The 23,003-nt window shown below is 51.8% G+C and overlaps 1 protein-coding gene across 1 annotated transcript in view; it reads left to right on the top strand.

Annotated features, from left to right (window-relative positions):
* LOC119963580 (diacylglycerol kinase theta) overlaps positions 1 to 23,003 on the top strand; it is a 199,813-nt gene that overhangs the window by 124,251 nt on the left and 52,559 nt on the right. Inside the window, exons 15-18 of the mRNA XM_038792910.1 lie at positions 5,877 to 6,028; positions 7,277 to 7,425; positions 9,779 to 9,960; positions 18,601 to 18,701. Coding sequence (XP_038648838.1) covers positions 5,877 to 6,028; positions 7,277 to 7,425; positions 9,779 to 9,960; positions 18,601 to 18,701 — 584 coding nt within the window. The remainder of the gene's footprint in view (positions 1 to 5,876; positions 6,029 to 7,276; positions 7,426 to 9,778; positions 9,961 to 18,600; positions 18,702 to 23,003) is intronic.

Genomic DNA, 23,003 nt, shown 5'->3' with positions numbered 1-23,003 from the left:
GACCTCCCCAGAGTTAATGCCGCTGCCCTCTGACCTCCCCAGAGTTCTTTGTCAATCCTAACTCATTCCACTGCCCTGGTCTCTTCCCGCCTTTCTCTGAATCCTATATTTATCCAGTTACTATGGCTCTGACTCGCCCTCCCTATGGAGAAATATTCATGCTTCATCGTAAAGAAATCTCACCCAATTGCTCCTCTTCTCTCCTCTCCTAATGATGGATGACCAATCAGGGAAAATAGACCTTACATAGTCAATCCATCAAAACTCCTTCATTTTAAAAGCTGAATTAATCTTCCACTCGTACACTGTGGAAATAGTCAATTCCAGTGGATTACCCATTAATTGCAATGGATTTAAGGTGAGAGACATTAATTCTGATAGAAGGGGAGTGTTACTGTTCATAGTAGATATTTATCCCATTCTTCTGTCTTTGAAATTTGTACTGTTGATAATTATACTGGAAAAATATCACAAATATAATGTGATAAATGGGAACGTGAAGAAATTTGTTTTAGACTTATTATTGGTGGAGAATTTCTCCTTTGGTTTTGGATGATTGTCTCACCCAGGGGCATGGTGGGTACAGTGATGCCTAACCTCCATTAAATATTCTGGAGACGGGCAGCATGTGGCGCAGTGGTTAGCACTGGGACTGCGGTGCTGAGGACCCGGGTTCGAATCCCGGCCCTGGGTCACTGTCCGTGTGGAGTTTGCACATTCTCCCCATGTCTGCGTGGGTTTCACCCCCACAACCCAAAGATGTGCAGGTTAGGTGGATTGGCCACGCTAAATTGCCACTTAATTGGAAAAAAATAATTGGCTACTCTAAATTTAAAAAATATTTTGGAGACTCGAACAATGAATGTTCATAGAACATACAGTGCAGAAGGAGGACATTCGGCCCATCGAGTCTGCACCGACCCACTTAAGCCCTATCCCCGTAACCCAATAACCCCCATCTGACCTTTTTTTGGTCACTAAGGGCAATTTATCATGGCCAATCCACCTAACCTGCACGTCTTTGGAATGTGGGAGGAAACCGGAGCACCCGGAGGATACCCACGCAGACACGGGGAGAACGTGCAGACTCCGAACAGACAGTGACCCAGCGGGGAATCGAACCTGGTACCCTGGAGCTGTGAAGCAGCAGTGCTAATCACTTGTGCTACTGTGCTGCCCACAAATGTTACCTTATTAAATGTGACAGATCACTGTTGCTGGGTCAGTATCCTGGAACTCCCTCCCTAACTGCACTGTGGGTGTACCTACATCAGTCCAAGTAGGTGGCTATCACCACCTTCCCATGGTCAATTAAGGATTGGCAATAAATTCTGCCCTTACCAGTGATGCCAACAACCTGTGAATGAATAAAAAAACAGTCCTCTACATTCCTAAGACAGTAAGGAACTTTTATATAAGCTATTGCAACATGAAGTGTGACATTTCTTTCTTCTGCCAATTTCTATTTTCTGTCATTAGCTGATTTTCCAGGAGGCACCAGGTAAGTGTTAATTGTAAAACATAGAATAGGGAGCCACGTATCACCTTAGTCTCTGTCTTAGCCTGTGTGTGTAGATAATGCTCGTCTTTGTCCTGTATTGCTGTATTTGTGCAAATGGAGCCACGTGTAACACTCTTGGAAAATGATAGATAATTATGTTTTCAAAGGATTATCTATTTGCAACTGAAGTGCCTCTAACATGTGGACAGCTCAGTGAGATTCTTACCCTGTATGGAGTAAAGAATTGAGAATCCCTGATCAGCTCTTCTCCTGATTTCCTGGTGATTTGATGATCTGAAAATTGGAAACACCAAAATTCTTCAATCAGCAATGTGCCCACAGAAAGCTCCACACTGGAAATAGATCTCATCAGAGCTGTATTTTAAATACATGCATTTATAGATTCATTTTCAAATCCTCTCTGGCCACTGGTGAGGACAGCTGACACTAATAAAAATGGGAGGTAGGGATAGATCAAGAAATTATAGACCAGTCAGTCGAAACTTGGTGGTGGGGAAGTTACTAGAAAGAATTTTGAGGGACAGAACATATGAAATATCTTTTGAACAATATCTGAAACAATGTGAAAATAGGTCAGACTATTTAAAGACTTATTATGAGCCTGAACTTCCGCAGAATGGCAATCAATCAAATTGCCACTTTGCTCCCAGTTACTTAGCTTGAAATCCAGCCGATGATTTTTCACTCAAACTTGCACCTCAGGCAAGGCAAGAACTGTATAGGCAGTAGGCTCCTGAAGCCTTCAATCGAGGGCTGGAAGGTTGGAGCTGAGGAGACCAGTCTGTGAAGCAGGTCTGTTTAAAGGCCCGGCCATTCTCGAGCTAGGGAGAGGTCAGTTTGTACGGTAAGTGGGTAGGATTGAGGGTTGGTGGTATTGGCTGATCAGGGGGTAGGGTGGAGTGGGAGGGTCAGGCTTTCAGGCGGAGTGGGTGGGGGCGGGCTTTGGGGTCAGTACTCTAAGTGCCTTGGAGTTAGAGGTGGTGCTAATTCTTCTGACATTTTCGGAGTAACCAGTACTATGACACTGTCAGAACCATCCAGAATTTACAATTTAAATTTTGGATGGTTCCAATTGCTGGAAATTGCCCAACAGAAGTTTGAACTTTGCGAGCACTTGGTGGGTGACTCTGACTTCGGAGGGGTGGGGGAGGGGTGACCCTGACTTCGGGGGGGGGGGGGGTGACCCTGACTTCGGGGGGGGGGGGGGGGGTGACCCTGACTTTGGGGGGGGGGGGTGACCCTGACTTCGGGGGGCCGGGGGGGGGGGGGGGTGACCCTGACTTCGGGGGGCCGGGGGGGGAGGGGTGACCCTGACTTCGGGGGGCCGGGGGGGGGGAGGGGTGACCCTGACTTTGGGGGGGGGGGGGTGACCCTGACTTCGGGGGGGGGGGGGGGGTGACCCTGACTTCGGGGGGGGGGGAGGGGTGACCCTGACTTTGGGGGGGGGGGGGTGACCCTGACTTCGGGGGACCGGGGGGGGGGGGGGAGGGAGGGGTGACTCTGACTTCGGAGGGGTGGGGGAGGGGTGACCCTGACTTCGGGGAGGTGAGGGAGGCATGACTCTGACTTCGGGGGGCCGGGGTGGGGGGGGGGGGGGAGGTGGGGGGGGGGGGAGGGAGGGGTGACCCTGACTTCGGGGGGGGTGATTATGGCACATCTTTGGGATTTGTCCCAGTTACAACTGGATACGCAGAGGTTACTTTGTGTTTGTCTTTAATTATTGCACTTGTAGAGGAATTAGCAACTTTGTGAATGATTATTAAATCCATGAAATTCTTCTTCTTTCTAGAACATGAACATTTTCTGCACAGTTTGCTTCACTTATCCGATTAGCTTCTGCTTTTAGATATTTAAATTATGTTTTTGCGTAGTGCATTATATTGTCTGCTGAATTGGAATGTTTTCAAAATACTCTTGTGCTAAAGGTTGCAGAATAAGAACAGTGAAGCCAACATATTTGTGTTGGAAATCTGAATAAAAACAGATAAAACTGGAAATGCACGGCAGATCCGGCAGCAACACACGGCACAAAGCAAAGATACAAAGTTAACTTGAGTTGATGATTTTCCACGAGAACACTCTGCCAAGTGATCTTACATTGACCTCTCTCCGCTGACTATTTCCAGCATTTTAGTCAATATTGGTTATGAGGGGAGGTTTTGACTGGGTTTCTGCCTCTGTCCCAGTGTGGAACCCTTATTGGATAGACTAACACTTCAGATGAGGGTAAATCACATGTCATTGCAAAATATATTAGGTTGTAATTGAGACCTCAATAACCAGATAATACAGCGATGTTGCCAGACTCATTGGGCGTAATCTAACGTCTCGTGCGCCGGATGTGAATCCAGGCGAGCCGGTTATACTGTGAACCGCACCAGGCGCCAATAGATTTTGGATCTAACCAGCCTGCTCCCTTTGGCGAGATCTGGATCCCGCCATGGTGAGAAATCAACAATCACCCGTTACGGCCAATCTCCATCCTGTTAGCAGGAGGGACCCTCTGTCTAACCGCTTCCCATCGGCTCATCGGCTCCCCAGTGAGCGGTCACCTGGGTGCTGATTACTGGTCCCCACAACCCTGCCACCTGGGGATCACCTGGGCAATTGGAGGCCCCTGGGAATTCAGGAGTAGGGTAGGGTGGCCCCCTGCGCCCCCCTCCCCTAGAACGTGAGCACATTGGCATTGCCACCCAGGCATTGCCCTAGTGGCACCACAGAGCCAGTGGAACTTTCCCAGGGTACCTGGATGTCAGGGTGGCACTGCCAAGCGTCAGGGCCTGAGGGGGCTGTGCTCATTAAAGGAGGTGGGGGGTGGCATGAACAGTGGGGGGATGTGCAGGGTTGGTATGAAGAGGCCTCTGAAAGGTTGGGGGGGTAAAGGGTAGGGGTCCTGGAAGGGGGGACCCGAAAGGTAGTGTGGGCAGGCCTGCAAAGGGGAGTCCTCAGCGAATCCATAGCGGGGTGCCATCACTCGGGGAGTGGGGCAATATCCATGTGTATGGGGGTGACATTCCCCATGGTTGGGGGTGTGGAGGACCTACAGGTCCACTTAGATTCCGCGCGTCCTTTCAAAATGGTGTGCCGATCTCTGAGAAGACGGTCAGGCCAATAGGATCTCTGAGGAGCCGGTCTGGCCAATGGGATCTCTGAGGAGCCGGTCTGGCCAATGGGATCTCTGAGGAGCCGATCTGGCCAATGGGATCTCTGAGAAGCCGGTCTGGCCAATGGGATCTCTGAGGAGCCAGTCTGGCCAATGGGATCTCTGAGGAGCCGGTCTGGCCAATGGGATCTGTGAGGAGCCGGTCTGGCCAATGGGATCTCTGAGGAGCCAGTCTGGCCAATGGGATCTCTGAGAAGCCGGTCTGGCCAATGGGATCTCTGAGAAGCCAGTCTGGCCAATGGGATCTCTGAGGAGCCGGTCTGGCCAATGGGATCTATGAGGAGCCAGTCTGGCCAATAGGATCTATGAGGAGCCGGTCTGGCCAATGGGATCTCTGAGGAGCCGGTCTGCCCAATGAGTTCAGCCCCCCAGTGATGGAAATAATTCTAAATGTGGGCTAGCCCAGAGAGAAACTCCCCACTACCTCCCTGGCAATACTCCTGCCAACTGGGTACTTGGCAATGGCAGAATGGCAGTGCCAAGGTGCCGGCCTGGTAGTGCCACGGTGCCCTAGTGCGGGGGGTGATCCAGCGTGCCGCCCTGCCCTGTCCCTGACCACCCAGGGGCCTCCAATGGCCTGGGAGCCCCCCCCCCCCCCCCAGTGCCATTCTGCCTGGTCCATTTCTGTGTGAACCAGAACTAAACGGCACCAGGCTGGGGTCTCTCTAGGGAGGCCAATAGATTCCAGGAGCCGGCGTCAGCATGGTTAAGTGGGTCCTTAAACCCGCTTAGCCATGTGAGACTGGGCCCCGCCCAATGCGAACCCCAGGGAGGCAGCTTCCTGCTGCGTCCCACTCCGATTCCGGTGGGACGCGGACGGTGGCTGGCGGTCCAACAATGTTTATCCTGTCCTGATATCTGATCCCACACTTTTCTGTCCTCGTAAATCATCTCTGCACCTTCTCCAGGGCTGCTACCGTTTTTACAATATAATTGATCATGTTCACTACACCTGACACATCAAAGTAATGTTGGTTGTTTTTATTAAATACATACATACGCACTTTCACAAATGGGGTTTACTATATTTTCATTTGTGTGTCATTAATATGCAGCACATTGCGTGTTGTTGGCTGGTTAAGTTATTTTTACCTGATACACAATGTACCAGTGAAGCTTTGCCGAGTAAACGTGGATTCTTCAGCCAGTCAGGGCTTCTCCCTGTTCATTAATGATTGCTTTTCCTTTCAGGTCGCACAGTTCCCACAGGACGCTTGCCCACTCCTTCTGTTTGTGAACCCAAAGAGTGGGCCCCTTAAAGGGCGAGAACTTCTGTACAGCTTCCGGAAGCTTCTGAATCCTCATCAGGTCTTTGATCTTTCTAATGGAGGGCCTCTATCTGGGTAAGATGTCATTTTGTACATGGTATCTCTGGCAAACAAAGGGTTAACATTTTATCGTTCTCAGGCATTCAGAGAGAGAATATTCATTCAGCTGTTCCCTATCCACCCTGTCCATCCCCTTCATAATCCTGTACACCTCGATCAGGTCGCCCCTCAGTCTGCTCCAGCGGAAACAGCCCAAGCCTATCCAACCCCTCTTCATAATTTAAATGTTCATCCCAGGCAACATCCTGGTGAATCTCCTCTGCACCCCCTCCAGTACAATCACATCCTTCCTATAATGTGGTGACCAGAATTGCACACAGTGCTCCAGCTGTGGCCTCACCAAAGTTCCCCAACTCCAACATGGCCTCCCTGCTTTTGTAATCTATACCCCGATTGATAAAGGCAAGTGTCCCATCCGCCTTTTTCACCCCCCTATTAACCTGTCCTTCTGCCTTCAGAGATCTATGGACAAACACACCAGGGTCCCTTTGTTCCACGGAACTTCCAAGTATCAGGTCATTCATTGAATATTTCCTTGTTACATTAGTCCTTCCAAAGTATTTCACCTCACCCTTTTCAGGGTTAAATTCCATCTGCCATGTATCTGCCCATTGACCAGCCCGTCTATACCTTCCTGTAACCCGAGACACTCAACCTCACTGTTACCCACCCGGCCAATCTTTGTGTCATCCGCAAACATACTGATCCTACTCCCCACATAGCCACCTATGCCCGTTTATACAAATGATGAATAATAGGGGGCCCAGCACAGATCCCTGTGGTACGCCACTGGACACTGGCTTCCAGTCACTAAAACAGCCGTCTGTGTTCACCCTCTGTCTCCTACAGCTCAGCCAATTATGAATCCACCGTATCAAGTTACCTTGTATCCCATGTCCATTTGTCTTTTTTATAAGTCTCCCATGTGGGACCTTGTCAAAGGCGTTTCGAAATCCATATGAACTACATCAACTGCACTACCCTCATCTATACACCTGGTCACATGCTCAAAAAGGTCAATCAAATATGTTGGACATGACCTCCCTCTGACAAAGCCGTGCTGACTCTCCCTGATCAAACCTTCCCGTATGAACCTCCCTCTGACAAAGCCGTGCTGACAATTCCTGGTCAAACCTTTCCTCTCCATGATGTGGAATGGGGTGAGCACAGTAAGAAGCAACTTTCCAGGGTCTCCTCCTGCTCCTATTTCTTTTATATTATTATGCTAACCTTCTTATGTAATCTGCTTATGAACACCTCCAGACTCCACACATTCCGGAAGGTTCCATATTTCCGAATTCTAGTGTGCGGAGGAGATGGAACAGTTGGTTGGGTTCTTGGCGTACTGGAAGAGATTCGACACAAGCTGAACTGTCCACTGCCTCCAGTTGCTGTGTTGCCTTTAGGAACAGGTGAGGGGGGAGGGGGGGGTGCAGAGTGGTGCAGAGGGGGGGGGGTGCAGAGTGGTGTAGAGGGGGGTGTAGAGGGGGGTGCAGAGGGGGGGGGGGTGCAGAGTGGTGTAGGGGGGGTGCAGAGTGGTGTAGGGGGGGTGCAGAGTGGTGTAGGGGGGGTGCAGGGTGGTGTGGGGGGGTGCAGAGTGGTGTGGGGGGGGTGCAGAGTGGTGTGGGGGGGGTGCAGAGTGGTGTGGAGGGGGGTGCAGAGTGGTTGGGTGGCTTTCATGTGGGGGATGTCGTCATCCAATTTTCAAATTTTAGTGGCTACAATACAGCTTCTACCGACACAGAAATTGCACATTTCAGACCAGCTGGTCCATGTTGGTGTTTATGCTCTGCGAAAATGTATCCCACTGCTCTCCATCTAAACCCTACCAGCATATCCTTCTACCAGCATATCCTTCTACCAGCACATCCTTCTATCAGCATATCCATCTGTCCGCATATCTACCTGTCCGCATATCCTTCTATCAGCATATCCATCTGTCCGCATATCCATCTGTCCGCATATCCATCTGTCCGCATATCCATCTGTCCGCATATCCATCTGTCCGCATATCCTTCTACCAGCATATCCATCTGTCCGCATATCCATCTGTCCGCATATCCATCTGTCCGCATATCCATCTGTCCGCATATCCATCTGTCCGCATATCCATCTGTCCGCATATCCATCTGTCCGCATATCCATCTGTCCGCATATCCATCTGTCCGCATATCCATCTGTCCGCATATCCATCTGTCCGCATATCCATCTGTCCGCATATCCATCTGTCTGCATACCCTTCCATCAGCGCATCTATCTATTCCATTCTCCCTCGAATGTTTTTTTTTCAAATTTAGAGTACTCTCTTTTTTTCCAATTATTGGACAATTTAGCATGGCCAATCCACCTACTCTGTGCATCTTTGGATTGTGGGGGTGAAACCCACACAGACACGGGGCGAATGTGCAAACTCCACACGGACAGTAACCCAGGGCCGGGATCGGGTGATTGGAACCCGGGTCCACAGCGCCATAGGCAGCAATGCTAACCACTGTGCCACTGTGCTGCCCGCTCCCTTGAATATTTACCATCTCCTGGGTAAAGATGTTTCTCATGAATTCTCAATTAGATTCATTAATGACTGGCATCTTTTATTGCCGCTAGTTTTGGACTGTCAGAAGTGAATCTGTCTCCAATCGGGAGCTGACAATGAGGGGGTCATTGATACAAGATTCACTATAAAAAAAGATTCAGAGGTTTGAGAAATTTCTTCATTGAGAATTGTGAGGTTTCACTTTTAACATTAATTAGAAATCTGTCAACTAATACAGGAGAGATTCCCAGGGCTTTAGATATCGGCCACTAATAGACAATCATGGTCGGCATAGGCTTGGAGGGCCGAAGGGCCTGTTCCTGAGCTGTATTGTTCATTGTTAATATAGATGAGATTGTCAGGGTTTTAGAAATCTGCCCCAGGTTCGATTCCCGCTTGGGTCACTGTCTGTGCGGAGTCTGCGTGGGTTTCCTCCGGGTTCTCCGGTTTCCTCCCACAAGCACTGAAAGACGTGATATTAGGTGAATTGAGCATTCTGAATTCTCCCTCCGTGTACCCGAACAGGCGCCGGAATGTGGCGACGAGGGGGTTTTCGCAGTAACTATTGCAGTGTTAATGTAAGCCTGCTTGTGACACTAATAATGTTTATCATCATTATTATTATTATTATTAGAAATCTCCCACAGGGCAGCACAGTGGCGCAATGGTTAGCACTGCTGCCTCATGGTATCGAGGTCCCAGGTTCGATCCTGGCTCTGGGTCACTGTCCGTGCGGAGTTTGCACATTCTCCCTGTGTTTGCGTGGGTTTCACCCCCACAACCCAAAAATGTGTAGGGTAGGTGGATTGGCCACGCTAAATTGCCCCTTAATTGGAAAAAATGAATTCGGTACTCTAAATTCATTTTAAAAAAAGAAATCTGGCACTAATATGGGTGAGATTGCCAGGGCTTTAACAGCAATCGCCAATTCGGGAAAGTCTTCTCCAATAATCTTTGACAAAGTGTCATCTGGACTTGAAACGTTAGCTCTTTTCTCCCCCTACTGATGCTGCCGGACCTGCAGAGATTATCCAGCATTTTCTCTTTCGTCTCCAATTATGTTGCTCAGGCAATATGCTCTCCCGAAATGTCTTCATGTTTTGGTGAATGCCCAAAGGTGTACAAAACCTGGGTGCCTGTGCCAAAGAGTTTATGGAAAGAACAGCATCCCTTAGCTATTTACAAAGAGTGGCAAAGTAGACTGAATGGAATCTACTGACTTTCTTTTGTAGGCAATGACCTGGCCAGAGTGTTACGTTGGGGACCTGGTTACAGTGGTGAGGATCCCTTCTCCATTCTGGTCGCAGTTGATGAAGCAGAAGAGGTTCTTATGGATCGTTGGACAATCCTTATTGATGCCCAAGAAATTATTGATGGCACAGAAAACGGTGTCCCTGAGCTGGAACCACCAAAGGTATTTGTGCTGCATTAATGTGAGTAGGGCTGGTGTGTGAGTACAGCAGTGTGTTAATAATCGGATTGGAGATTGATGGTTAGGAAAGACTGAAGGTTTCTGTCTGAGGCTTTGATTCAGCCCCATATCTGGGGGGAGAGAGGTTCCGATGAAAGGTCATTGATGTGAAATGTTTCTTCTCAACTGTTTCTTTCTCCACAGACAGTGCTCCACCCTCTGGCTATTCAGTTTCCTGTTTGTTGGAGCTATGGTTTCACCCTGGGTTGCCAGATGTGGTCTGTGCAAAACTCACAAAAAAATTAGTTTTCTTAGAAGGTTTTGAGCTGAAATGTGATATGGTGGCTGAATAATTGAATCAAAGGAGGTTTGCAACAGACTGAATCCTGGGATAGGGAGCCTCCGTCATTCTGAGTCCTGGGATAGGGAGCCTCCGTCATTCTGAGTCCTGGGATAGGGAGCCTCCGTCATTCTGAGTCCTGGGATAGGGAACCTCCGTCACACAGTGTCCTGGGATAGGGAGCCTCCGTCATTCTGAGTCCTGGGATAGGGAACCTCCGTCACACAGAGTCCTGGGATAGGGAGTCTCCGTCATTCTGAGTTCTGGGATACGGAGCCTCCGTCATTCTCAGTCCTGGGATAGGGAGCCTCCGTCATTCTGAGTCCTGGGATAGGGAGCCTCCTTCACACAGAGTCCTGGGATAGGGAACCTCCGTCACACAGTGTCCTGGGATAGGGAATCTCCGTCATTCTGAGTCCTGGGATACGGAGCCTCCGTCATTCTCAGTCCTGGGATAGGGAGCCTCCTTCACACAGAGTCCTGGGATAGGGAACCTCCGTCATTCTGAGTCCTGGGATAGGGAGCCTCCGTCATTCTGAGTCCTGGGATAGGGAGCCTCCGTCATTCTGAGTCCTGGGATAGGGAGCCTCCGTCATTCTGAGTCCTGGGATAGGGAACCTCCGTCGCACAGTGTCCTGGGATAGGGAGTCTCCGTCATTCTGAGTCCTGGGATAGGGAGCCTCCGTCATTCTGAGTCCTGGGATAGGGAGTCTCCGTCATTCTGAGTCCTGGGATAGGGAGCCTCCGTCATTCAGAGTCCTGGGATAGGGAGCCTCCGTCATTCTGAGTCCTGGGATAGGGAGCCTCCGTCACACAGTCCTGGGATAGGGAACCTCCGTCACACAGAGTCATGGGATACGGAGTCTCCGTCACAGAGTCCTGGGATAGGGAGCCTCCGTCATTCTGAGTCCTGGGATAGGGAACCTCCGTCACACAGAGTCCTGGGATAGGGAACCTCCGTCATTCTGAGTCCTGGGATAGGGAGCCTCCGTCATTCTGAGTCCTGGGATAGGGAGCCTCCGTCATTCTGAGTCCTGGGATAGGGAACCTCCGTCACACAGTGTCCTGGGATAGGGAGCCTCCGTCATTCTGAGTCCTGGGATAGGGAACCTCCGTCATTCTGAGTCCTGGGATAGGGAACCTCCGTCACACAGTGTCCTGGGATAGGGAGTCTCCGTCATTCTGAGTCCTGGGATAGGGAGCCTCCGTCATTCTGAGTCCTGGGATAGGGAACCTCCGTCGCACAGTGTCCTGGGATAGGGAGTCTCCGTCATTCTGAGTCCTGGGATAGGGAGCCTCCGTCATTCTGAGTCCTGGGATAGGGAACCTCCGTCGCACAGTGTCCTGGGATAGGGAACCTCCGTCACACAGTGTCCTGGGATAGGGAGTCTCCGTCATTCTGAGTCCTGGGATAGGGAGCCTCCGTCATTCTGAGTCCTGGGATAGGGAACCTCCGTCATTCTGAGTCCTGGGATAGGGAACCTCCGTCACACAGTGTCCTGGGATAGGGAGTCTCCATCATTCTGAGTCCTGGGATAGGGAACCTCCGTCGCACAGTGTCCTGGGATAGGGAGTCTCCGTCATTCTGAGTCCTGGGATAGGGAGCCTCCGTCATTCTGAGTCCTGGGATAGGGAACCTCCGTCGCACAGTGTCCTGGGATAGGGAGTCTCCGTCATTCTGAGTCCTGGGATAGGGAGCCTCCGTCATTCTGAGTCCTGGGATAGAGAGCCTCCGTCATTCTGAGTCCTGGGATAGGGAGCCTCCGTCATTCTGAGTCCTGGGATAGGGAACCTCCGTCATTCTGAGTCCTGGGATAGGGAGTCTCCGTCACACAGTGTCCTGGGATAGGGAGCCTCCGTCATTCTGAGTCCTGGGATAGGGAGCCTCCGTCATTCTGAGTCCTGGGATAGGGAGCCTCCGTCGCACAGTGTCCTGGGATAGGGAGCCTCCGTCATTCTGAGTCCTGGGATAGGGAGCCTCCGTCATTCTGAGTCCTGGGATAGGGAGCCTCCGTCACACACAGTCCTGGGATAGGGAGCCTCCGTCATTCTGAGTCCTGGGATAGGGAGTCTCCGTCACACAGTGTCCTGGGATAGGGAGCCTCCGTCATTCTGAGTCCTGGGATAGGGAACCTCCGTCATTCTGAGTCCTGGGATAGGGAGCCTCCGTCATTCTGAGCCCTGGAATAGGGAGCCTCCGTCATTCTGAGTCCTGGGATAGGGAACCTCCGTCATTCTGAGTCCTGGGATAGGGAACCTCCGTCACACAGTGTCCTGGGATAGGGAGTCTCCGTCATTCAGAGTCCTGGGATAGGGAACCTCCGTCACACAGTGTCCTGGGATAGGGAGCCTCCGTCACACAGTGTCCTGGGATAGGGAGCCTCCATCATTCTGAGTCCTGGGATAGGGAGTCTCCGTCATTCTGAGCCCTGGAATAGGGAGTCTCCGTCATTCTGAGTCCTGGGATAGGGAGCCTCCGTCACACACAGTCCTGGGATAGGGAGCCTCCGTCATTCTGAGTCCTGGGATAGGGAGCCTCCGTCATTCTGACTCCTGGGATAGGGAGCCTCCGTCATTCTGACTCCTGGGATAGGGAGTCTCCGTCACACAGAGTCCTGGGATAGGGAGCCTCCGTCATTCTGAGTCCTGGGATAGGGAGCCTCCGTCATTCTGAGTCCTGGGATAGGGAGCCTCCGTCATTCTGACTCCTGGGATAGGGAACCTCCGTCATTCTGAGTCCTGGGATAGGGAGCCTCCGTCACACACAGTCCTGGGATAGGGAGCCTCCGTCATTCTGAGTCCTGGGATAGGGAGCCTCCGTCACACACAGTCCTGGGATAGGGAGTCTCCGTCACACAGTGTCCTGGGATAGGGAGTCTCCGTCACACAGTCCTGGGATAGGGAACCTCCGTCACACAGTCCTGGGATAGGGAGCCTCCGTCATTCTGACTCCTGGGATAGGGAACCTCCGTCATTCTGAGTCCTGGGATAGGGAGCCTCCGTCACACACAGTCCTGGGATAGGGAGCCTCCGTCATTCTGAGTCCTGGGATAGGGAGCCTCCGTCACACACAGTCCTGGGATAGGGAGTCTCCGTCACACAGTGTCCTGGGATAGGGAGTCTCCGTCACACAGTCCTGGGATAGGGAACCTCCGTCACACAGTCCTGGGATAGGGAACCTCCGTCATTCTGAGTCCTGGGATAGGGAGCCTCCGTCATTCTGAGTCCTGGGATAGGGAGCCTCCGTCATTCTGAGTCCTGGGATAGGGAACCTCCGTCATTCTGAGTCCTGGGATAGGGAGCCTCCGTCATTCTGAGTCCTGGGATAGGGAACCTCCGTCACACAGTCCTGGGATAGGGAGCCTCCGTCACACAGTGTCCTGGGATAGGGAACCTCCGTCATTCTGAGTCCTGGGATAGGGAGCCTCCGTCATTCTGAGTCCTGGGATAGGGAACCTCCGTCATTCTGAGTCCTGGGATAGGGAACCTCCGTCATTCTGAGTCCTGGGATAGGGAGCCTCCGTCACACAGTGTCCTGGGATAGGGAACCTCCGTCATTCTGAGTCCTGGGATAGGGAGCCTCCGTCATTCTGAGCCCTGGAATAGGGAGCCTCCGTCATTCTGAGTCCTGGGATAGGGAGCCTCCGTCATTCTGAGTCCTGGGATAGGGAGCCTCCGTCATTCTGAGTCCTGGGATAGGGAGCCTCCGTCATTCTGAGTCCTGGGATAGGGAGCCTCCGTCATTCTGAGTCCTGGGATAGGGAACCTCCGTCATTCTGAGTCATGGGATACGGAGTCTCCGTCACAGAGTCCTGGGATAGGGAGCCTCCGTCATTCTGAGTCCTGGGATAGGGAACCTCCGTCACACAGTGTCCTGGGATAGGGAACCTCCGTCATTCTGAGTCCTGGGATAGGGAGCCTCCGTCATTCTGAGCCCTGGGATAGGGAGCCTCCGCCATTCTGAGTCCTGGGATAGGGAACCTCCGTCACACAGTCCTGGGATAGGGAGCCTCCGTCACACAGAGTCCTGGGATAGGGAACCTCCGTCATTCTGAGTCCTGGGATAGGGAACCTCCGTCACACAGAGTCCTGGGATAGGGAGTCTCCGTCACACAGTCCTGGGATAGGGAACCTCCGTCATTCTGAGTCCTGGGATAGGGAGCCTCCGTCATTCTGAGTCCTGGGATAGGGAGCCTCCGTCATTCTGAGCCCTGGAATAGGGAGCCTCCGTCATTCTAAGCCCTCTCCATCTGCATTGTAAGAAGTCTTACAACACTAGGTTAAAGTCCAACAGGTTTGATTCAAACACGAGCTTTCGGAGCACAGCTCCTTCCTCAGGTTCACCTGAGGATTCACCTGAGGAACGAGGAGGAAGGAGCAGCGCTCCGAAAGCTCGTGTTTGAAACAAACCTGTTGGACTTTAACCTGATGTTGTAAGACTTCTTACTGTGCTCACCCCAGTCCAACGCCGGCATCTCCACATCACATCTGCATTGTAGAATTCTATCTCATAGTCAAACAGAATGTTGGACAGTTTTTGTTACAGTAACTTTGATTTCAGAAAAATGTATGTATTCATATCTACAAAGTTACATGGTTAGCACTGCTGCCTCACGGCATCGAGGACCCGGGTTCGATCCTGGACCCGGGTCACTGTCTGTGTGGAGTTTGCACATTTTCCCCGTGTTTGCGTGGGTTTAACACCTACAACCCAAAGATATGCAGGGTAGGTGGATTGGCCACGCTAAATTGCCCCTTAGTGTTCAAAAAAAAAGGTTAGGTGGGGTTACGGTGATGGGGTGGCGGTAGGATGATCTTTCCAAGAGCCGGTGCAGATTTAATGGGACAAAAGCCTTCCTCTGCACTGTAAATTCTATGAAAAATTGGAAGGCAGATTATTATTTGAATGGGTGTAAATTGAGAGAGGTGGACACTCAGTGAGACCTTGGTGTCCTCGTGCATCAGTCACTGAAAGTAAGCGCGCAGGTACAGCTGGCAGTAAAGAAGGCAAATGGTATGTTGGCCTTCATAGCGAGAGGATTTGAGTATAGGAATAGGGATGTTTTACTGCAATTGTACAGGGCATTGGTGAGGCCACACTTGGAGTATTGTGCGCAGTTTTGGTGTCCTTATCTGAGGAAGGATATTCTTGCTATGGAGGGAGTGCAGCGAAGGTTTACCAGGCTGATTCCTGGGAGGTCTGCGTGGAGAGACTAAATCAGTTGGGATTATATTCATTTGAGTTTAGAAGAGTGAGAGGGAATCTCATAGAAACTTATCAAATTTTAACAGGATTAGAAATTCCGAAAGAATGTTCCCGATGGTGGGGGGAGTCCAGAACTAGGGGTCATAGTTTGAGGATAAGGGGTAAACTTTTTAGGACTGAGGTGAGGAGATATTTCTTCACCCAGAGAGTGGTGAATCTGTGGAATTCACTCCCACAGAAAGTAGTTGAGGCCAAAACGATGTGTAATTTCAAGAAGGAATTAGATACAGCTCTTGGGGCTAAAGGGATGAAGGGTGCAGGGAGAGGGGAATCAAGATATTGAACTTGATGAACAGCCATGATCATAATGAAAGGCGGAGAAGGCTCGAAGGGCCGAATGGCCTCCTTCTGCTTCTATTTTTCTGTATGTTTTTTGAAATAAATTTAGAGTACCCAATTAATTTTTTCCAATTAAGGGGCAATTTAGCGAGGCCAATCCACCTAGCCTACACATTTTTGTGTTGTGGGGGTGAAACCCACGCAGACACGGGGAGAACGTGCAAACTCCACACGGACAGTGACCCAGAGCCGGGATCGAACCTGGGACCTCGGTGCCTTTAGGTTGATGCTGTCCTATTTTACTGTATGTTGAGTGGGCAAAAACCTGGCAAGTGGGAAAATGTGCGGAAGAATAAAAAAGCAAAAGTATTATTTAAATGGAGAAAGAGTACAGAGTACAATGGAGGAGGGTTGCCCCCTGGCAATGCCCAGCCTTGACCCTCCGTCCCAGGGCCTCCGCATTCCCAGCATGGCCATTATGACTGGTTTTCGGCGTGATGTCACAGGGGAGCATTCCATAGGGCTGGATGCCATGGTATAAAACCATTTAATATTAAATTGTATTTAAAATCAGGCAAATCAGATTCACACCCTTTGTGGCTGTGAACCTGATCACGTTATCAGCCGGTTGGGGATGGAGGGAGGATCGCATTCTGAATCTTGCTGTCGCAGACCGTGTTATGACCCTCTTGTAAGACTTTGTAGCCATAATGGGATTTGCGCCCATGGTGAACAGGTCCATGGTGAACAGTCCCCACGGTGAACAGTCCCCACGGTGAACAGTCCCCCCGGTGAACAGTCCCCCCGGTGACCAGTCCCCCCGGTGACCAGTCCCCCCGGTGACCAGTCCCCCCGGTGACCAGTCCCCCCGGTGACCAGGCCCCCCGGTGACCAGGCCCCCCGGTGACCAGGCCCCCCGGTGACCAGGCCCCACGGTGACCAGGCCCCACGGTGACCAGTCCCCACGGTGACCAGTCCCCACGGTGACCAGTCCCCACGGTGACCAGGCCCCACGGTGACCAGGCCCCACGGTGACCAGGCCCCACGGTGACCAGTCCCCACGGTGACCAGGCCCCACGGTGACCAGGCCCCACGGTGACCAGTCCCCACGGTGACCAGTCCCCACGGTGACCAGTCCCCACGGTGACCAGGCCCCACGGTGACCAGGCCCCACGGTGACCAGGCCCCACGGTGAACAGGCCCCACGGTGACCAGTCCCCACGGTGACCAGTCCCCACGGTGACCAGTCCCCACGGTGACCAGGCCCCACGGTGACCAGGCCCCACGGTGACCAGGCCCCACGGTGACCAGTCCCCACGGTGACCAGGCCCCACGGTGACCAGGCCCCACGGTGACCAGTCCCCACGGTGACCAGTCCCCACGGTGACCAGTCCCCACGGTGACCAGGCCCCACGGTGACCAGGCCCCACGGTGACCAGGCCCCACGGTGAACAGGCCCCACGGTGAACAGGCCCCACGGTGAACAGGCCCCAAGGTGACCAGGCCCCACGGTGACCAGGCCCCACGGTGACCAGTCCCCACGGTGACCAGGCCCCACGGTGACCAGGCCCCACGGTGACCAGGCCCCACGGTGACCAGTCCCCACGGTGACCAGTCCCCACGGTGACCAGGCCCCACGGTGACCAGGCCCCACGGTGACCAGGCCCCACGGTGACCAGTCCCCACGGTGACCAGTCCCCACGGTGACCAGGCCCCACGGTGACCAGGCCCCACGGTGACCAGGCCCCACGGTGACCAGGCCCCACGGTGAACAGGCCCCACGGTGAACAGGCCCCACGGTGACCAGTCCCCACGGTGACCAGTCCCCACGGTGACCAGTCCCCACGGTGACCAGGCCCCACGGTGACCAGTCCCCACGGTGACCAGTCCCCACGGTGACCAGTCCCCACGGTGACCAGTCCCCACGGTGACCAGGCCCCACGGTGACCAGGCCCCACGGTGAACAGGCCCCACGGTGAACAGGCCCCACGGTGACCAGTCCCCACGGTGACCAGGCCCCACGGTGACCAGGCCCCACGGTGACCAGGCCCCACGGTGAACTGGGCCCCTAAATCTCTTCTCCCCCCCCCCCCCCCCCCCCCCCCCCAAAAGGGTGGCTCATTTAAGACGGAGATGAGGTGAAATCCCTTCTCGGAACTACTTAGGAATTTTTGGAATTTTGAAAATCCGAAAGAGCTGTGGAAGTTGAGCATGGAATATATTCAGCGCTGGGATGGAGGGATTTCCGAACAGTAGAGGGGGGTCGAGTGGTTTGTGGAGTGTTGGGAGGGGCTGCAGGCGGGAAGTGAGCGCTGGTCACAATCCGATTCGCCAGTGATGTTACTAAATGGTGGATTAGGCTCAAAGGGCCGTTTGGACACATTCGCTCCTTTTACATCAGACCTTATCACAGCCACTGAACTTTCTGTCTGCTGTGTTATCCTGGAAAAGCTGCTTCAATTTACATCAAAACAAACTAGGAAAGCAAGTTACTAAACACATTCCAATTTTGTTTGTGGCTGGATTTATCTGTGAGGTTTTCTGCCTTTGAAATTTGGGATCTCAGTTATGTTGAGAATAGGGATTTGGAACCTGTATACAGAACACAATGATGGATTCTGTAATTTGAGCAAGATCAGTGATTAGTGAAGGAAAAAGGCTGCCAGTTAATCAAAACATTGTGAAATTAATTGGTTGCAAGGTTAGAGATACTGAGGGTGTGTTCCACTTGATCAGAACATCATTTTATTGTTGGCAGATTGTGCAAATGAACAACTATTGTGGAATTGGAATTGATGCAGAACTGAGCCTCGATTTCCATCAAGCACGGGAAGAGGATCCGGACAAATTCAACAGCAGGTCAGTCACCTCATTTACAACTTTCATTGCAGGAAAAGCAAACCAGACAGATCTGAGTTTGGTTGATTATTAGGTACACCCATCCCACCTAGAAACTGAGTGAAAGCTGATCAGCTTCAAAACACCGACAAACCAGCAATGACCCCAACAATGGCCCCAACAATGGCCCCAGCAGTGGCCCTAACAATGGCCCCAACAATGACCCCAACAATGACCCCAACAATGGCCCCAACAGTGGCCCCAACAATGGCCCCAACAATGGCCCCAGCAGTGGCCCCAACAATGACCCCAGCAGTGGCCCCAACAATGGCCCCAGCAGTGGCCCCAACAATGGCCCCAGCAGTGGCCCCAACAGTGGCCCCAACAATCACCCCAACAATGGCCCCAACAATGAACCCAGCAGTGGCCCCAACAGTGGCCCCAACAATCACCCCAACAATGGCCCCAACAATGACCCCAGCAGTGGCCCCAACAGTGGCCCCAACAATGGCCCCAACAGTGACCCCAGCAGTGGCCCCAACAGTGGCCCCAACAATCACCCCAACAATGGCCCCAACAATGACCCCAACAATGACCCCAACAATGACCCCAACAATGGCCCCAACAATGGCCCCAACAATGACCCCAACAATGACCCCAACAATGGCCCCAACAATGACCCCAGCAGTGGCCCCAACAATGGCCCCAACAATGGCCCCAACAGTGACCCCAGCAGTGGCCCCAGCAGTGGCCCCAACAGTGGCCCCAACAATCACCCCAACAATGGCCCCAACAATGACCCCAACAATGACCCCAACAATGGCCCCAACAATGACCCCAACAATGGCCCCAACAATGACCCCAACAATGGCCCCAACAATGACCCCAACAATGACCCCAACAATGACCCCAACAATGACCCCAACAATGGCCCCAACAATGACCCCAACAATGGCCCCAACAATGACCCCAGCAGTGGCCCCAACAGTGGCCCTAACAATGGCCCCAACAATGGCCCCAACAATGGCCCCAACAATGACCCCAGCAGTGGCCCCAACAGTGACCCCAACAATGGCCCCAACAATGACCCCAACAATGACCCCAGCAGTGGCCCCAACAATGACCCCAGCAGTGGCCCCAACAGTGGCCCCAACAATGGCCCCAACAATGGCCCCAACAATGACCCCAGCAGTGGCCCCAACAGTGGTCCTAACAATGGCCCCAACAATGGCCCCAACAGTGACCCCAGCAGTGGCCCCAGCAGTGGCCCCAGGAGTGGCCCCAGCAGTGGCCCCAGCAGTGGCCCCAACAGTGGCCCTAACAATGACCCCAACAATGACCCCAACAATGACCCCAGCAGTGGCCCCAACAGTGGCCCTAACAATGGCCCCAACAATGGCCCCAACAATGACCCCAGCAGTGGCCCCAACAGTGGCCCCAACAATGACCCCAGCAGTGGCCCCAACAGTGGCCCCAACAGTGGTCCTAACAATGGCCCCAACAATGGCCCCAACAATGACCCCAACAATGACCCCAGCAGTGGCCCCAGCAGTGGCCCCAGCAGTGGCCCCAGCAGTGGCCCCAGCAGTGGCCCCAGCAGTGGCCCTAACAATGGCCCTAACAATGACCCTAACACGGGCCCTAACTACATTAGTTTATGACAAGTGAGAACAAGTAGAGACATGTTTTATAAGTTATAGGTATAAGCAACATTTCTCTTTCTATATTGGAAGAAATCTAACATTAGTACATGAACCATCTTGAAGGCACGGATTTTAGGGTACATTTTGGGGGGTGACCAGGGACACACATTTTAGAACTCGGATAGCGAGGCAGTGAGGAATAAAACTGCAACTAGTCTTATTCACTTAGAAGCTTTTACTTAAAGAGACACACAACGTATCATGCACTTCTAATATAACTACCACCGTTTTAGCAATTCCCTTATATATGAAAACAGGTGGATCTCCAGGTGATGCCCCCCACCTGAATATAATTATATGCCCAACACCCAATTGATGTACAATTGATGATCAGAGCAGATGACTGCTCAGACCTCCAGCTCAGACCCCCAGCTCATCTGTTCCTCTACGTCCATCAAACTCCACCAGAAGCAGCGGAAGATGAAAAAACAGCTCAGAAAAAAGATCAACTTGAGCGGCTTCAAGAGCCAAGCATTCGAGTGAACTTCCAACAATGTCTTCTCAAAAATCTCCAATGTGTCCAATTTAATGGAGTGGAGAAAACTTGGAAAGAGCTGAAGGCAGTCATCATCTCAAACTGTGAAGAAGCCCAGCTACAAGATCAGGAAACACCAAGACTGGTTCGACGAGAATGACCAGACCATCCAAGACATCATTGACAAGAAGAAAGCTCTCCGCACCTGGCAAAACGACATAACCAACAAGGCAAAGCGGAGAACTCATAAATCAGCCACGGCGGAGGTGCAAAGAACTCGGGAAATCAGGAACCAATGGTGGACTGAGAAAGCTGAGGAGCCGCAACTCGCTGACGAGCACGACACCCGGGGCTTCTTCGTTGCCACCAAGGCAATATGTGGACCCAACACCTGAGGCCTGAAACTGGTGCGGAGTAAGGATGGGACCCTTTCAACAGACAGAGAAAACATCGGCCTTTGATGGAGAGAACACTTCAATGAACTCCTAAACTGTGATACAATCTTAGATGAGGACTTGTTTGAGGAACTCCCCCAACAAAGATGATCTTGGACTCCACCACGAGTGGACAAAGTTGAAGCCGCCATTAAACACACAAAGATTGGAAAAGCCGCAGCAATGGATGGGATCCCAGTGGAGATTTTAGAACTTGGAAGAAAAGTATTCATCCATCATCTCCCATCAGCTGTTCCTGAAAAACTGGGACAGAGAAGAAATTCCTGCCGACCTCAAGGATGCAATCATCACCACCATCTTCAGAAAGGAGACAAAGCAGACTGTGGGAATTACCCACTACCCCATTGATGGGCTGATCATCGCCCAATCCTTCGTTAGCCACTTTCTCCCAGTCTCTGAAGAAATCCTTTCTTGGCAATGTGGAGGAGCAGAGAGATCTTGGGGTCTATGTTCATAGTTCTTTGAAAGTTGCCACTCAAGTGGATAGAGCTGTGAAGAAGGCCTATGGTGTGCTAGCGTTCATTAGCAGAGGGATTGAATTTAAGAGCCGTGAGGTGATGATGCAGCTGTACAAAACCTTGGTCAGGCCACATTTGGAGTACTGTGTGCAGTTCTGGTCACCTCATTTTAGGAAGGATGTGGAAGCTTTGGAAAAGGTGCAAAGGAGATTTACCAGGATGTTGCCTGGAATGGAGAGTAGGTCATACGAGGAAAGGTTCAGGGTGCTAGGCCTTTTCTCATTAGAACAGAGAAGGACGAGGGGCGACTTGATAGAGGTTTATAAGATGATCAGGGGAATAGATAGAGTAGACAGTCAGAGACTTTTTCCCCGGGTGGAACACACCATTACAAGGGGACATAAATTTAAGATAAATGGTGGAAGATATAGAGGGGATGTCAGAGGTAGGTTCTTTACCCAGAGAGTAGTGGGGGCATGGAATGCACTGCCTGTGGTAGTAGTTGAGTCGGAAAAGTTAGGGACCTTCAAGTGGCTATTGGATAGGTACTTGGATTAGGGTAGAATAATGGAGTGTAGGTTAACTTCTTAAGGGCAGCACGGTAGCATTGTGGATAGCATAATTGCTTCACAGCTCCAGGGTCCCAAGTTCGATTTCGACTTGGGTCACTGTCTGTGTGGAGTCTGCACATCCTCCCCGTGACTGCGTGGGTTTCCTCCGGGTACTCCGGTTTCCTCCCACAGTCCAAAGATGTGCAGGTTGGGTGGATTGGCCATGAAAAATTGTCCAAAATTCTATGATTAACCTAGGACAAAAGTTCGGCGCAACATCGTGGGCCGAAGGGCCTGTTCTGTGCTGTATTTCTCTATCTTTCTCTATCTAAAAAAAAGCCAGTGTGGTTTCCGACCAATCCTGGACCAGTGGACATAATTTTCACTGTTCGGAACTTCAAGAAAAATGCCAGGAGCAACATTAACCACTCTACATGGCCTTCATCAATCTGAGCAAGGCTTTTAACTCAGTCAATCGGGACGTGCTGTGGAAGATCCTGTCAAAGGCCGGCTGCCAAAGAAATTCATCAACATCCTCCAACACCTCCACAGCAAAATGCCGATGACGGTCCTCACTTACAGAAATAAGACAGAAACCTTTGAGATCAAGACTGGAGTCAAGCAGGGATGTGTCATTAACTCCACCCTTTCCTTCACCTTGTCAAGAAAAGGCTTCCCGCG

This window comes from Scyliorhinus canicula, chromosome 3 (assembly GCF_902713615.1).
Source record: "Scyliorhinus canicula chromosome 3, sScyCan1.1, whole genome shotgun sequence".
NCBI classification, from domain to species: Eukaryota; Metazoa; Chordata; class Chondrichthyes; order Carcharhiniformes; family Scyliorhinidae; genus Scyliorhinus; species Scyliorhinus canicula.
The sequence above is the reverse complement of the archived record's forward strand: the minus strand, read 5'-3'. Positions and strand labels throughout refer to the sequence as shown.